This window comes from Silurus aristotelis, assembly GCF_946808225.1.
Source record: "Silurus aristotelis genome assembly, chromosome: 20".
NCBI lineage: Eukaryota > Metazoa > Chordata > Actinopteri > Siluriformes > Siluridae > Silurus > Silurus aristotelis.
In genome coordinates, this window is record NC_139593.1 from 21,164,717 (window position 1) to 21,182,373 (window position 17,657).

At 39.9% G+C, this 17,657-nt stretch overlaps 2 protein-coding genes across 2 annotated transcripts in view; both read right to left on the reverse strand.

Annotated features, from left to right (window-relative positions):
• LOC310715550 (macrophage mannose receptor 1-like) lies at positions 1-3,964 on the reverse strand (the record flags this gene model as incomplete). Its single annotated transcript, XM_083522058.1, has 5 exons — positions 1-173; positions 264-626; positions 830-1,168; positions 1,914-2,291; positions 3,928-3,964. The coding sequence occupies 5 exons, from the start codon at positions 3,962-3,964 to the stop codon at positions 160-162; spliced, it is 1,131 nt and encodes a 376-aa protein (XP_083378184.1). The 3' UTR covers positions 1-159.
• A 9,938-nt stretch (positions 3,965-13,902) lies between these two features.
• The window catches only part of LOC310715538 (receptor tyrosine-protein kinase erbB-4-like), a 44,982-nt gene continuing 41,227 nt past the window's right edge, over positions 13,903-17,657 (reverse strand). Inside the window, exons 21-27 of the mRNA XM_083522021.1 lie at positions 16,981-17,124; positions 16,821-16,899; positions 16,602-16,748; positions 16,133-16,230; positions 15,881-16,057; positions 15,504-15,768; positions 13,903-15,331 (exon numbers count right to left, since the gene is read on the reverse strand). Coding sequence (XP_083378147.1) covers positions 14,607-15,331; positions 15,504-15,768; positions 15,881-16,057; positions 16,133-16,230; positions 16,602-16,748; positions 16,821-16,899; positions 16,981-17,124 — 1,635 coding nt within the window. The 3' untranslated portion in view covers positions 13,903-14,606. The remainder of the gene's footprint in view (positions 15,332-15,503; positions 15,769-15,880; positions 16,058-16,132; positions 16,231-16,601; positions 16,749-16,820; positions 16,900-16,980; positions 17,125-17,657) is intronic.

Here is a 17,657-nt window from a genome sequence, read left to right on the forward strand (position 1 = left end):
TAAGTTTATAGAATTTACTGGATATTATAATAAACATATAATGAAATTGTCTGGATGAACAGCATGTATTGAAAATGATAAATGAGAGACTGCTGTAGATCTGCTGATGCTGGATACAGATGATGGATCACAACTTGTCTTCATGTGTCCAGTCTTTGTTTAATTAAACAGATCTTCATGGCAAATGAGAGAATAAAATATATAGAATTATAATAGAGAAGCGGCTTTAGAAAAATAATGCAATAATAAACTCTGAGACTCACCGTCTTTCAAAGAGCAGATGAAGTTGAGTTTGTAGCTCTCGGGCAGATCGATCCACTGCTGCGTTCCTCCAGCCTCAACTGCTCCACTTCTTCTCTCCCAGCTGCAGTCTTCATTCCAGGTCCCGTACCCCGGAGCCCAGTTCTGATAGCAGATCATCGATCCGTAAACCCAGAACCAGATACGCTGGGCACAGTCGTGACGCAGACCGAGCCACACGTGTTCACTGGAGGCTTTTTGTGCCACGTCCTTCACCCAGAGCTGCATCTCTTCACTGCGAACTGAGACCAGGTCATGATGATGGTTCCTGCAGTAGTTCAGAGCTTCCCACCAGCTCAGATTCTCATTAATCAGGATCAGCGTGTCTGTGTAAATCAAATATTCAGTAGTAACAAAATCCAGATCTAAATTCTGAATTCAATCTGAACATATGTTTTATCGCAAGGTCCATTTTCTATTGTGTTGATAAAACTAAGTGTATTCTAAACAGTATATTATAATCTAAAACAGTATGAATAATTAATTTTTAAAAAATTGCATTTTGCTGCAAGATAATTATTTTTCTTACTTTCATGGCAAATGAATGGGAGTTTTTCTGTGCAGTTGCCGGTATTCCACTTGTGCGGCTTCGACACATTCACTACTCCACAGTTAAAATCTCCTCTGACATACGTCTGGTTCCAGTATGTGAATAAGGATTTACTCTGATCTGACCACGTCCAGGAGTCATTGTACAGACCGATCCAAACAGAATAAGAGGACTGTGCAACATCCCAGACCTCTATATACTCAGTTTGGTTCCTCACACTGACCAGGTCGGTGTATTTCTTTCTGCAGTAGGTCCGGGCATCATACCAGGTCATTGTCACATTAACAAATATGTATGTATTAGTGTTTGTGTTCTTTTCTGAAAGAAAATAAATTGATGAATGTATAATTTTTTACAATTTATGGCTGACACTGCTTTCAGGAATGTATCAGATTTGTCTGAATGGCAAATATATATATTATTAGTAAGTATATTGTATATCATTTTTTTTTTTCTTCCCAGCATGTATTTACAACCCTGACTACAAAAACGTTGGGACTCCCATATGTTCTCCCATATGTGTCTGATAGAGCATTCTAGCTGCTTAACAGTTCTGTGTTTCCTTTGTTGTATTTTTCAATTCATGAAGCGCCGAATGTTTAAATGGTGAAAAGTCCAATTCAGCACCTGGACTCTTCTACTACGAAGTCATGAGATTTTAATTCCTTGAAAAAAATAGAGATTTGAAGGGTGGAAGCATGTGTTGCTCTAAAACCTGTCTATACCATTTAGCATTGAAGGAGTCTCTCCAAATGTGCAAGCTCTAAAAGTAATTAACATTTCAATTCATCTGAACGCGCAATCCGGATCATGTTCACGCATACCCACTCCTTTTCATGATAGAAATTTAAACTGCATTTATGCATGACATGACAAACTGTTTTCAAAAGGTGTTATTGAGCCCATGCAGTGATTTCCATTACAGAATCAGGCCTGTTTTTAATGCAGTTCTGGATTTAAAGCAGTACATTCAAAAGTGGTGCAAACCAAAAGCAGGCCATATAGTAACTCAGTTAAAAAAATAGATTAATATGTGGTCTCTCTTATTTTTAGCGGTATTTACCTGCATAACACACAAAAGGGTGTAAGCTGTTACAGTTGCAATCATTCCACAAGCCATTATATCCAAGCATTTGAACACAGAACTCCATTCCCACCCAGTTGTCTGGTTGAGGGTCAGACCATTTGGTGTAATTGCCATATAAGGCTTCATTTGCCAATGACCACCGCCATATCCAGGTGTCTTTCCTCCGTAGTCCAATCCAAGCTTGTTCGGCAGTTTTGTTCTTCAGGATGTCACTTAGCTTGTTTAGCTCAGTCATGTTGCTAATGGTGGCCAGATCGGTGTATTTCTCTCTACAGTAGGTCCGAGCTTCGATCCAGGTTTTATTTTCATTCACAAACCGATAGACGTGTAAAATATATGCCCCTGTGCGACACACTAGTGTGCAAACCAAAAAAAAACATTATTATGTAGTGATAAGCAGATATTAAATATGTCAACAATGTAAATGACAAATATTTAGTTCCATATTATTGTAAATAGCCATACAAAGAAAATAAAACAGTACTGTTTAGAAAATCATTGTATTCGTAATGTTTATTGGAAATGCTCCCATTAAATGCAGGTTTGTTAATTTTTCCTTATGGGGGTACCCAAGTTTTAGAATTTGTATGTGTGTTTAACATGTACTTATAGTAAAGAGTAGTTTTTGTTTACTATGGCTTTTTATATCATATAAACACTTACAGGTTACTTCATCAGAACACCTACAATGTATAATGTATAGAATAATGTAGATGTAAATCATAAATTAATGTTCATTTCTAATTAAAAAAAGAGGAAACGCATGAGATTTCCGTGACTTGGACCATGGCGTGGTTGTTGGTGCGTCGCAGACCAGGAACCAGGAAGTGTTATATTGATGACTCAAATCAAGGTTCATTTTCATTGTTCCATATACGCAGTATAAAAAAGAACAAATGTTGTTAGTACGGACCAAGGTGCATAAACAGTGAACAGTAAGAGTAATCACTAGACATAGCGGAGTTAAGATGTGGGGTACGAGCTAGATGCGATAAATGAGGTTGAAATCTAAGTAACGTATGTATAAAATGCCACAGTCCACAGTCAGAGGTGACCATGTGCAAGTGTGTGCAATATCCAGTGTGCATATTTTAACAGAATAAGGGGATGACTGTAGTACACAGTAAACAATTTAAGTCCCTCAGTCTAAATGTGCCACAATGTCCAGTGTGTATTTCCGGTGCACAGTAAAGTGGTTGAGTGTGAGTGTGTGTTAATGTCTATGTTTGGGGCTCTGGCAGTTTGAGAGCAAAAGTCAAGTCAAGTCAAGTCAAGTTTATTTGTATAGCGCTTTTCACAACAGACATTGTCTCAAAGCAGCTTTACAGAAAACAACAGTGAAGGTGAATGGTGTGCGTTTGTCCCTGATGAGCAAGCCGTTGCAGCCGAGCAAAAGCTGTTTCAGAACCTTGTAGTGCGGGTCCTGATGCTTCTGAACCTACTGCCTTGAACAGACTCTGGGGGGTGAGACGGATTATTCAGAATAGCAGAGGCTATTGCATCACTTGCAGTGCCCCGGATAGCTGAATCAACCTGTTATTTAAACCTAGAGCCATTCAGGTTTTTACGGTTGTAATGGCAGGAGGTACTGCCTGGACTATAGTTGCAATTGCACTCTTAAAAAAAAATTTGCCCACATAGGAGCCGCCATGTCCCCGCACCACCATATTAGACCCTAACCTGTACTGTATTTTGTTTCGGCATTAAAATCTTTGTGTGTTGTGCCCAAAAAGCTCATCAGTCAGACGAACTTCCACTTCAACCCATGTGTAAAGCAGATCTTCATGGAGCTGGCAATATGCACAGGGAAACCTTCACTCTACCACATCCAAAGACCTACTATACAATTGTATGCTTCCAACAGAAACTAAGAAAGTCAGGTTGTCCCTGTACTTTTGTCCATGTAGTGTCCATCTGCAAGCCTTAATGATCAGATGGTTCTAAATCACTTATGAACAAACACAAACTAAGTCATTTTGTGTACACTGACCTGAAAAGAGCAGGTTGAGTGAAATGAAATGAGCCATATCTGTAAGGAGCATTACAAATATTTTAGTACCTTTTCTTGTATGTATTCAAAATATCATTGCACAGACAAAATACTCATGCATTTCTGTGGAAAAATGCAAGATCTTCCTACCTGTGATGTGATGTTTCTCCTCTACTTCATTTGTGCTGCCCCATGACATGTAAGTTAATGCCAATGATTTGCATCTGAAATAAGATTTCATACCTCATGTGTGTGATCTGAACAAAACTTGAATTATAGATTTGCCTCTATTAATCCCTCCCATCCTTTCTTCATCACTGTCAAACACAGGTTCCAGTAAACAGGAAATATTATTACTGTGAATGTGAAAAAGAAGAAGCCTTGTTATTCACACTGCTCATTGTTTATTACTCTCAGCTTTTTGCATACTTCCATAGAATCAGATCTTATCTTTGTGTCTTTGTTCCATAGAACATCATGTGACCTATTCCGGGTGGTGTGGCTTTTGTTTTATAGGGAATCTATTTGAATACTGCACCGCAATGTCTGTGCGAGGTGTTCATATGGAGCCTTTTTTAGGCACCTGAATACACTTTATTTGTAAAAAAAAAAAATAAATAAAATTATAAAGATGTCCATCTTTTTAATGTGTCACTTTTTTTTTGTGTGTGTGTTTTTGGTGTGTATCTTAGCATTATTAAGCTGCATTAATAATGATGTCAATCCTCATAAGGATAATAGCACAAACTTGTTATGTAAAAAGTCCTCATAAAGTCAGTGTGTGTGTGTGTGTGTGTGTCTGTGTGTGTGTGTTTATAGCTTTAGCTTTCTGTTTAATTCACTAAATTGATAATTATCACAGTGAAAGGTCCTCATATGGATAGATTAACAATGTGTGTGTGTGTGTGTGTGTGTGTGTGTGTGTGTGTGTGTGTTTTAGAGACACCCAAGTCCTCACAAGTCCCCAGAAATATGTATGTGTGTGTTTATAGGGACAACTTGCCTGCGTAATGGGGACCCTGGATATTATAGGGATTTTGGAAACATTTAGGAGATTGTCAAATGTGTGTGAAAGGGTGACTTTTTTAGTGTATCTGTTTGTGCAGTGTTTTGTGTGTGTGTGTGTGTGTGTGTGTATGGGTGTAAGAGAGCGATCAAATTGTCAAATCGATGACACACAAGTCCTCAGAAATGCATGTGTGTGTCTTTTTTACAGGGACAGCTTGTCTGTCTTAAGGGGACCCAGGGACAGCTTTTTAAAGTTGCAGTTTATGGTGTAATGGCTTGTAGGATCTTCTAATGTCAGTTGGCAGATACCCTTGTATCCAGGTATCTCAGTTTAACAGCTAACCAAATACGGGTTAAGGCCTTGTTTAAGGGCCCAGTATTGGCATTTTGGTGGTGCTAATTAATTCTGAACTCTTATTTTATCTCTATAAAATTGAAGTCTTGGGTGTCTTTTGGTTCTACATTTTTTCACCACTGGGGCTTCTTTCTCACCTCGTTTCCGTTTTCCTATTGGACTCTTTAAGCCATCATAATTTCCCTCCTGTTGCTCTGGTTTTATTTCTTTCTAGTGGAGAGTCAAGCCTTTCAATGTCTTCTTTCTGCCTTAGCACGACAACAACAGCGGTTGCAACACCATGAATCTGTGCTGGCTCAGCACGTCCAGTGTACAGGCCAGAGCTCAGAGTTCCTGACTTGGTTCAAACAACAACTTCAGATCCTATCCCATCTCCAGCTCCACTTCCCACTTTTTTTCCGGTTCCAGCGTCCTGAGAGCTAGATTAGAGCTGTGCCTGCCACCCAGCCCATTGCTTTGCCAGAGGTTTCCTAACCCAATGCTCACTAACATTCGAATTACAACCCTCCTCGTTTCCCACCAACCACTGACAAATCACCTACATTATCACTCTTCTCTCTAGGAAATCTCTGGAATGGGCAACTGCTGTCCAGGAAGTGCAGGTTGTTTGCTTTTTCAACTAGATCGCCCTCGGGTGTTCCCTCGCCCTCGGATTCAGTGCCCTTCAGCACTGAATCCGCAAAAAAAAATTACTTACCCTTTGACAAGGCGGCTGGAGTGTGGCTGAGAATGCTATCCAGTTGAGCTCACTCAAGTTATGCTTCCAGATTCATTAACCTACATTACAAATTAACTCCTTGAGATATCCTCAGCACTTTTGAGTCGCTCATCAACCTGGCAACCCGCCTTGACATCGGGATCAGAGGATGGTCGCTGTGGGCGTGGTCGAGATGTTCTGTCAATAGAGAGGTGAGATTCACTGCTGGCTCCTGAACACATGCAACTATGCAGTACCCTCCTCTTCTTCCAGGAACGAGTCTGCCGCTGCAAGGAGCATTGCTGCTTCTATTGTGCGAAAATTTACGGAGCTGAGAGGAGGCTGTGATAACTGTTCCTTTATCCTCCACCAATATGGCTTGTACTAATGGTGGATAACTGGTGGCAAGGTCAGTCACTCACTCAAGGCTTTGCTGGATTTGAGTATGACAAGGAATTTTTCTCAAGTTCTGATAAACAGGAAACTTTTACTTTTGTGTGCAAAAGTGTGTATTGTGTGAAAAGGGATGATCTGGATTATATGGGATACCATTTTGCATTGCCATGCCACTGTCTGGTTAAAACAGTGAAAGTATTGGTACAGTACAGTAATACTCCGAGCTTAAATATAATAACAAATTAATAAATACTTAATAAAATAAATAAAAAAAATTTACTGATATATTATTCTGATTGATATAAAAACATTGAGACACTGTTTTTTCACATGGGATCCATTTGTTATGGTATCCATACACACACAGCAGCAACAGTGACACAACTGCCAAGAAATTATGAAAATGAGACAGCTGCTTACCTCAGCAGCAAGCAAGATCATTTACATAAAACCCAATGTCTCAAAAAATATAAAAAATAAAAAATGTCCACGATGAGAGAGTGTAAAACCCCGAGTCCTCAGGTAGCGGCTACACGTCAGATAATTAACTTTTTCTTTTTAACTGTATGCATTGCTGTAGGATTGATGTTAAAACCTCAAACCTAAGTGTTTTACTCTGAGGACAAATTTTTTTTTCCCCTTTTTGCCCTCTTTAGGAGCAAAGCAGGTATAAACTGGAAGATAATAAAACCATTTATTTTTTAGATTCTTGTACAGTGTAGCCTTTGTAACCATTTATTTTTTGGCCAGGGAAGCAGACGTGACCTCTGTTACTTTTCGTAAAATAAAAGCAAAATAATTTTGCCCGCATCCATAACCCGACCTGAACCGGTGCCAGGATTCTCAAATTTCAAAATGTAAGAATCCTAGAAAATCTAAACTATTTTTGCTTGCATTTCTTGCATGGCGATGTCACTCAAATATTGTTTCCCAATTTAACATCTCTATTAAGAGTGACATTTTATAAAAAATTCTCAGAGGTTTCTCAACATTCTCTTGTTCCATCGAAGATGCAGGTGGTGAACGACTTTCAGGCCTGGCAGCTTGCCTGGACATCTTACCTACACATGGAATCTAATTATTTCCTAGAGCAAACCAGATGTTCTCAACAAAGCTGCCCAAAGCTTTAGCGCAACTCACACTCAAACAGAAGACTCAAAAAAGCCATCATGTGATGATCTCAGTATTGTGCTTGAGCTAAAACGTGGGGGAATGCCTATAATTCCATTTGGTTGATTTTATTGACTCATGATTTAAATTCTCAAAGGACAAAACACAAGGCTTTTAAATCAAACCATCAACAAATGCCTTTTTTGTAGTCAACTGTCCCGATGATTGACCGCTTGTCCTTAACAAGAGCAACCTCGTCTAGGAAATAGATAGGAGGAATACATATTCCTGAAATGATCGCTGCTACAGGATTTACTCTGAAGGCAGGACTAGTAGCTGAAACAAAAGGTACATCTCAAACCCTGGGAGTTTTTACTTATGTTCAAGGGCACTCCATTTTCTGTATGCAGATGTTGTTCCAGGTTTGTCACAAATAAATATAGTTGCTCTCTTGTGGTTGCAGACATCACTCATTAGTTTTCATTAGTTTCAAGAACTAATAGAATTCTACCATGCTTTCAGTGTTACTTTTTGTTCAAAGTCTGGAACATAAGCAGCAATATATTAATGCAGTTCGTGACCTCACTCAGATCCATTTTTGAGGTCTCTTGAGACAGCTGTGGTCTTAGCCAAGTAAGCAAAGTTGTCTGCTTTTGGAAGTATTCTGGTTGTAAATGTGTTCTCCACACTGCAAGACACATCGTCATGAATTATTTGGAACGGAATATTTTAGAAACCATTTTTGAACTCCCAGCCAAGCAGTGTAGCAAAAAAAAAAGCTTGTTTTTCACAAGTTTAATAAGATGCAAAAGCCTGCCATGTTCCGCATTCAACATTTGTCCTAAAATTCCCTCATTTTGTAAAAATATTCGCTTTCGTTTTTTGTCTGGCTTTTGCAAATTTTGTGTTGGATCAGAAGTTTGCTTGGTTTGGTAAAAACCAAAGTAATAGTGGTTCTTTTTGTCATTTTTGTGTTCTTTCTACTTCTGTGTTGATATTTCAACGCTGAATTCTTTAGTTCCAATTTCTTTATTTCAGATCTTGGACCAAAGTCCACCAGAAGTGTCACCTTTTGGACCTAACATTGGTTGTGTCACGTAGGAAGCCTGCTAGTTCTTGAAAGCGTTAATGAGCAACAGGTTTATTGTACCAATTTAGACATCATTTTAAATAGGTATACTAAAGTTTAGCTAAAAATGCAAATTTTATTGTCATGTTTCATAGAATTTAGATTAAAAAAGGGTTACACTATCCCTAAATACTGTCCGTATTCTGTTTGTGTCTTGTGATGAGGGTTACGAGCCGGCTCTGTGATGAATTGCCAGTTTTGTGCTTCAGCCAGCACAATAAAGCATAAAGCCCTGGACGTGAAGGTCCAACCGAATTCCTTCTGCGGTTAGCAAGGACATGCACCATTACCTTCTCCTTTCTGCAGGATATTTTATGTCCCTTTAAATGAGAGAAAATGGGCAGTATTCCTGCAAGGTAATGGCTTCACATCATTTACACACGGGCACACTCGGCCGGGACGCCGACATCACGTGGGACAATTTGCAACATTTCTCAGACCTCGGTATGCTATATCTCCAGGTTCATTTACGCTTACAGTAACTCACTGGTTCAGCTAGTCTTTTTTTTTTCTTGCTCTATTGTCTTCCTCTCACAGCTGGCATTTCTGAAGAGATTCTCATTTATTACAGGTCACAGACGTTAAAGCGGAGGTTTAAAAAGACAGAGACTCACGGCGGTCTCATCAGCACCCAGCAACAAGTCTTTCCTCTCGTCTTAAGTCATACACTTACCCCATATTTTATCGCATGACAGAACCTCACACTGGTGGGCCTCTTTCATTTATGTTGAGTCAGCTGGATCTCTTTAAAGCACAGCTGAAAACAGTTCTGACATGAACATACCATGGAATCCTGGCAAAATGCTACACTATTATGTAATAAAATAGTGACTTTCTGAACATTTTATACTGTACAAACATTTATGGCATTTGTCAAATCCTCTTATTCAAGACACTTATTTATATAAATAAGCAGTTGACCAGCATCTTACCAACTGAGCCACCACTTCACTACCACAAAAATGCTGCTTAGTCATCATTTAGCATAACAGGACAGAGTGGTAGACTAGCGGCTAGTTGATGTGGAGGTAAGAATTATGGATATTCCGAACTTTGAAAAGTGGCCCGTTTAGCAAAGCTTTTTTACAAAAAGTTTAAGTACGATATTATACTAAATTTAGTCATTAGCCAATGATCACCAATATCTGTCGAGTGGCTCTGCCCTTTAATGGGTTCATATATCCTTGACACCCATATGAGGATGGGTTCCCCTTTGAGTCTGGTTCCTCTCAAGGTTTCTTCCTCATATCATCTAAGGGAGTTTTTCCTTGCCACTGTCGCCACGGCTTGCTCATCAGGGACAAACGCACACCATTCACCTTCACTGTTGTTTTCTGTAAAGCTGCTTTGAGACAATGTCTGTTGTGAAAAGCGCTATACAAATAAACTTGACTTGACTTGACTTGACTTGATTCCTGTTCTAGTAGGTCAAATTTGTACCCAACCTTCAATGGATTATTATTCCAGGAACAGCATGTCCCAAAGTCTTTGATTACACTTATCCCACAGCAGCTTGTACATGCTAACAAACTTAAACGTATTAGCATTGAGACACCTGACTTTTTCATCCAAAATCAGAGGCACACAATTGTATAGAACGTCTTTGGGTGTGGGAGCATGAAATGTTCTCTTCACTTGACCTAGGAGACCCAAACCTGTTTCAGCATGACAATGCCCCTGTGCACAAAGCCAGCTCTATAAAGATATGGTTTGGAGTGGAAGATCTCCTGCTAGAGAGTTCTGATCTCAACCCTATTGAACACCTTTGGGATGAAATGCCAACTGCACCCAGGCCTCCTCACCTCACCTCACCTGATTTTACTAACACCCTTGCGGCTGAACAAATCTCTATAAACCTCACCATTCCACGAAACATCTTCCCAGAAGAATGGAGGAAAAACATAGGGATGATCTTATGGTCAGGTTGGTGTCAACAGATGTAGTGAAAGTACAACACATGGACGAAGAAAACAGTCACAGCAATGCAGGCATAATGATTTAATAAATGAATTGAAATAATCAAAAAGCGTTTATTCGTTTTTAAAATTCGTAATGTGTGGATGCAAAAACCTTTTCGCCATTGATTGAGGAGGTGAGAAGCACCTTATTAACTTCCTCATTGCCATGCGCGTACAGTCGCCGTCTGGCCTTTCGAACGGAGGAGAGAGAACGAGCTTGTTTACTGTATATGCGTTCGGTAGGTCGTCACGCTAACGCTAAGCCTACCATCATTATAACTATAATCATAATCATCATCATCAAGAGAGGTTAAAAAAAAATTGAGTAACGGGTCGATGAGCACCCAAATATCACATTTTTACCGTTAGGATCACGCAACTTCATTTTTCAAGACAATTAGACCCTGAGGAAATCAATGTCTTATTGCTGTGTTCATTATTCAGGCCAGTGAACACCGATCTAAATGGGACGGAGAGAAGTCAGAGTAAGCGGGCGCCATCACCATCTCATTTCCATTTGCTCCACTGACGTCCTGAACAAAGAGGAAAGAAACAGCAAATAGCGTTGACACTAATGAGATAACGTGAATTACTGTATATATCAGGTGACTATTCCAATTGCGTCATACACACTGGTGTCTTATATTTACAAACCATTGCTTTCCAGAAGGAGTCCAATGTTTCAGGTTATTTCATTGTTGTTGTTCTTTTAATTTGTTGTATTTTGAATTCTGATTCGCCACAAGCGGTCGATTCGATTTCAGAATATGCAAACTTTTAATAAAAACCTCTGGATGTGTTGCTAGCACTTGTATGCTGCACATCGTCCCAGACGAATGTGTGTCTCTTTTGTCTGCGGAATCGACGTTATCCATCATCTCAGTGCTCCTGATGATCCACAAGGACGCCCATGACACACATCAGCAAATTCTGGAGGACACTCTAGGGTTTGTCGTGGATGGTTTTGGGAAAAGGTTCCTACCGGTTTCTTAGTGACCTCATGAATGAGATCAAATATTTTTATTTTTTATTACTGACAGGATTTCTCTTTTCTTCAATAAGCCACTTCATGGATTTGTAGTGGGAGTAAATTCAAACCAGAATACTCAGGTTTTGGACAGACAATCAATACACACTGATTGCAATGATCGTCACAATTGTGATGTTCGTTATCTGGCTCGTTTAAAGCAAGGCGAGAGTGTTTCGCTCATTTATACTCTTTGTGATGGTGACAAAGCCGGACAATAAGCATATAATTACCAAATACAACTATGTAAAAAAAAAAAAAACAAACAAAAAAAAAAAACATTGGTTTAATTACTTCAATGTTTAACAAAGAAGAAAATATGTATGAAATAGAAATGACGCATGAGCACCAAACAGAAAAAAACGAAAGAAGAAAAAACTTTTCATGGAAAACACATGTTTATTAAACATATATGGAAGGAGTCTCCAGTGTCGGTGCTAAATTCCAGTCAAAGGTCAGACTGCAACTGAAGATGGATCCTGTGTAGCATAAAGATGTATTCATTTGCGATTGCAAGGCTTTATTACCAATGGAGTCTTTCGTGTGGAAAATATTCATACGGAGGATGAAAAAGCACAAGCGGGGGATTTGTAAGATGGATCGTTCTAGCGGAAAATACAGGAAAATCACTTTTCAGCCTTCACCTCCTGCAAATGACCCAGAATGACCAATGTTACACGATCAGCAATTGAAATGTAAGATTCGGTCGTATATATTATTTCGCCAAACTATCCATGATATAGTCGAATACGAGATCTGGGGGGGAGGGGAGGGGGTGTTTATAATTATACAACCTATTGTTAAGCTAAGCTGTTTTTTGAGACAAATATCTTCTACTCTCGACTCTCCCTCCATCCAAATGTCACCACTCAATTAATTAAATGCTACTCGCTGTGGAATTTACACAAACCTATCGGACTGATCCTATGTCTGGGGGCTCGGAAATGAAGGGAAACACAACAGAAATATCAGATGACCTTTAATTTTAGAATTCCGTTTCATTTTTCTTGTTCCGAAAACCAATTTGTGCTACAAATTCCTAGTCAATATGATGAATTATAGGGGTCTTTTACTGTTATATAATTGATTTCCTGTACTCAAATGTGTATTTATTATTTTGTGTATAGGCAAATTCAAATGAACAAGTGCCATGTCTTGAAGAGGGGCGGAGTCTGTCTGTCTATCTGTCTATCTATCTATAGACATATGAATCAAAGTAAAAAAAATTAGATTCCGAACTTGATAACTTTCCCACATTGCTTTTATTTGTTTGAAGGCATCTTGAAAGAAAAAAGCCCCAGTTATTGTGTCTCATCACAACAAATTCTGAACGCACTGCATTGTGTTAAATGCGCACAAATATTTGCATCGCTGTATATCACTGTCAGGGTTTGAACGTTTTAGAAACTATGTAGCCTACAGTACAACTTACCTCACTTTCCATTTGCATGCACACAGTTCCTTTGTGAACCGTACTGTAAATCTCACCATCTCTGATTTGATTGGTTATTTATTTGATGCTGATGAGGCAGATCGTGCTAAAGAATAACTTGGATGTGTATAACACGGTACGGCAGAGCAGCTTCAAGAATATTAGATCCGGAGCAGATTTGGAAATTCGATATCTTCCAGTAGGAAATTTCACGCCTCGAATGCTAGCACCGCTAACGAAAAGAAGCTTGCTTGCAAAGAGATGATCTATCTTTCGATCCATAGACCCTATTAGCACATCTGGCGGGAAAAATAAAACCACCATAGAGGTGTTGTACTGTAGAGCTTGGAATTAGCATTGTTTATCCACATGAAATGACAAGCTATGCTAACACTGAGTACTGAGTTTATCAATTAACCATTTGGGCAAGATTGTGCACCCAGTACGGTTTAATATTCAATAGATTCTTATGAGAGCGAGGAAAATGATCTAGCGGAACAGCAGGAAATGTATTATTCTATCTTATTTTCTATTTAGCCCGAGGGAGACTGTATCTCCGTGCTGTCAAATGGACTTAATCTGCCTTAAAATGTCATCTGCTATTACACTAATCTCATTCCAACAGCTTCCTTTTTACATCCTGCCACCACGAGAGCGCTGAGACGATATACATTTTTCCTTAGCATTCATTGCGATTAAAGACCGTAGTCATGCCTTCATCAGGATCTTAAAGAGAACACGAAAAAACCGGTTGCTAGGGCCTGATCGATTCACGAGCCCCCAGGTTACGCTGGGTGTCCAAACACACGCTGGTAAACCCGGTAGAAGGTTTTCAACTCAATCAATACAGGCGGTACGGAGCATTTAATTTTGAAACCGTAATCGTTTTTATTGTGTAGTGATCATAATCCAAAAATATACATCGTAAAAGACACTGTGCCAGTCCACAACCAGGAATAATACAGCAGGTTCAACATAGATGTACAAGACTGCGAGGGGAAACAATTTCATTGTTGTCCGTTTTTCAAAACGCCAGCGGGGAAACGTTCGCAGTTCTGCCCCGGAGATGTCTTGCACGCTGCATTTTTTTATTAAATAACATCCACGAGTGAGTCAGAGAGGATTAAACCAGCCTCTTGATTAAGGCTTTGCCGTCTCAGAACAGCACACATGTTCACACGGAGGAGGAAAAATAGATGTGCAAGTACTTTTATTACTTTTTATTATATAAACAATCAGGTGCCTTCGCTTTTTCTAAAAATATATTATAAAAGCCTCCTGTATCTTTCCGAATTTACAAAGGATATGCATATAATACACACACACACACACACACACACAAACACACACATTGAGGATGATGCAGAGGTATAAAAGTCTGAAAGGTACAGTTTGTTCTCTCTCAGTTCGGCTATACGTATATACATACACAGTATACAGTTTGATGCTGAGGAAAATTCTCGTAAAGATCCAGCAGAAGGGTTGCAAGATGTGTTGAAGATGAAAATGATGTCTTTAACATGCTGGTAGAAGAAGCAGTCTCTGAGGAACCAGGGTGGTCATGATGTTACACTACAGTGTTTCTGTGCCTATACGGTGGAGGAGGCAGAAACGTTCCTGGTTTCAGACTGGACTCGGGCAGGTTCTCTGGGTTCTCACTGCCGTTCTGCTTGTAGATGAAACTGTTCCTGCAGACCAGCAAGGGATCTGGAGGGTGCGGTGGAATGCTGGCTGGAAGGTTTTGATGTCGCTTTTCTGGATTGTTTGTTGGAAAGGACTTCTTGTTTGTTCCAGAGTGAGCTGTTTGCGTTGTGCCGCTTTGATGGACCGCATGGCCTGGTAGAACACTGGTGGTACTTTTAACGCCATCGTGCTGATGCAAGGTGCGAGCAGGACCAGGAGATCCCGGTTGGATTTGATGGCTGATGTGGCACATTTGTCCTGTTACTGAAGGTAGGACACACATAGTGGAATGATCATGACCCGAATAGAAATGGTGACCGTTTTGACTCATTAGTCCACTGTGAGGGGGCTGATCTGGTGGAAGTGTAAAGTGAACATTTTTTACATGGCTGTTTGTAGTCCTGCTTGTTGTTCTGGACAGCCCAGGAAGAGACACCATGCTTTTCTTCAGTGTCTCCTGAATCATCTCGTCTTTTCTGTGCCCGAGAATAGTGTTCTCGTCCTCAAGCTTGAGTTGTCCGTCAGGGTTGCCATGGTAACCTGGGTTATCCAGTGCATGAACCTCTCGGTTTTTCTGGTGGGTGATGAAAGGATTCTCCTCAATAGGGTCTGGAGTTAAGAAAAAAACAGCATTTTTAATATGACATCTCGAAGATGCAGTCAAGAATGAAAGCGAGGGAGCCTGCAAAGCTTTCAATCTATTCACCTACATAACACAAGGATCTGTAAAAGATCACTCATGTAGCATAAAACATTGGACTACTGCAGTAGAAAAGGTTACCTGAGGAACTCTTGTCATTCCTGGCAGCCACACATCGATCCTCGTCAGGACTTCTCCTCTGTGTTCTGTCTTTCAGAATTGCAGCGGGATCTGCACTGTAGCGCCGACAGCTGCTGTCCTCTGTCGCAGTGGCAGTGCTAATATTCTTTTTCAGCTTTCCATGGCAGAGCTGCTCCTCTTTTGCAGATTTTGCAGGAAACAACAGTTCACCAGATGCCATGGCTGCCTCACAACCCTGTGCTTCTAACGTCGCATAACTCGGTGCCTGTATGTCATTCAACATGCGATGGAAGTCCAGAAAAAAAAAAAAAACTATTAATCTTGGGTCTGATTATTATCTAAGGAGGTGCCATATAAATATGTACTAACAGCCTCACCTGATTGGATTTAAGATTAGGGCCGGATGGATGGGAGGAAACATTGGATTGAGCTTTAAGGTTTCGAGGAACCAAGTACTCCTCAGCATCCATCATATCTCCAGGTTCGTCGTCATCCAAGAGACTGTGGAGAAATTTACTGTGCGTGGGACTGGGCAGCTTTAGGCAGTCATCCCCCTGAAACAAAAGGTAATCTTGATACTCTCTAGTGTCAGATCTAAGAGGTGAAAAAATTTTTTTTTTGCTACTAACCTGAATGACCAGGTATCTCTGAGGGTCTCTTGCCATCTTGCAGAATTCTGTAGCGAGCTCTTTAAACCTGGGCCGACTGTCAGCATCGATCATCCAGCCTTGAGCGAGGACGAAAGGATCATTAACAAGGAACAAAAAACTCCTGAAGCAGCTCCTTTTAGCAGGAAATGAATCAATGCAACGTAAATAAATGGAAAATTCTCTTTTACTTGCTGATAGAATCATTTAATCCCTGTCGAGCATTTGCATGTTTCCACTTCACACCGAGTTAATTCCCTTTCTAAAGCTCATACGACAACCCTAATTACTCATCTTTATCAATATGGTGCAAGGTGCTTATTAATGGTACTGGGTTATCTTATAAAATCATGTATATAATTGTATTTGTATATAATTCGATATAAATAATTAGACATAAGGCATTCAGATTTGACCACATTGTAAAAAAAAAAACGAGTTAAGAACTTACACTTGACCATGACCATGTAAACGTCTATTGTGCATATTGGAGGTTGAGCCAGACGTTCTCCCTTTTCCAGAATATCCGGGATCTCGCGATTGGGAATGCCGTCGTACGGCTTACCTCCGAAAGTCATCAGCTCCCAGACGGTCACTCCTGATTAATCAATATTATAATTGCCCACTCAGAAAGAGCTTGTATGCGATTCAAAACACGGAGGTTCCTTACCATAACTCCAAACGTCACTCTGGTGTGTGAACTTTTGGTAGTGAATACACTCCAGTGCCATCCAACTGATGTGAAATGTCTGCAGATGAACAGGAAAAGAAATAGGCAATATTTTTTAAGTATGAAGAATGTCCCTTTGGCTTGATGAAGAGGTTCTAACCTTGTCTTCGTCTTCACTGTCTGCACCCAGAAGCTGAGCAAGCCCATAGTCGGTGATCTTGACATGGTTTGGGGATTTCACCATGACGTTACGAGCAGACAGATTCCTATGGACCAGCTTTCTTTCCTCCAAGTACATCATACCCTGAAAAATATTTATCCCCAGGTAATTTTTTTTTATTTACTTTTCTTACAAGTATATTATTTTGATGGAGTACCTCAAGGTTCAGTATTAAGCCCTGCAATAATTTTATTCAGTCACTAAAAACTTGTGTGATATCCAATCAGGCAGCAAGGGCATCATGCATTGGGCATAATGGAGGGAAGTGTAACCTGATCAAAATCTTCTAATTAGCCTAGCAGCCATCCTTTTTTTGCATGGCCCCATATGTCGTATTTTGCGCAGAGTGCATTGCTGCAAAACCAGTCAGTATGGCTTGTGAGTGAGGGCATGAATAGTCAAAGAAAACTTCTCCCTGTACCCTAAATGTACTGCGCTGCAGCATTTTATTGCGATAGAGGAAACTGAAATAATGTCACATTATATAAAGAAAAGAGAAGGAGGTTGAAGGAGAGCAAATAAGAAGTGACATGAAGGTTCTTCTCATTGTGGTCAAGAAGGTCATAAATCAGTCACAATGTCAGTGGTTGCATGGATACACCAGGCTGCCAGGGTTT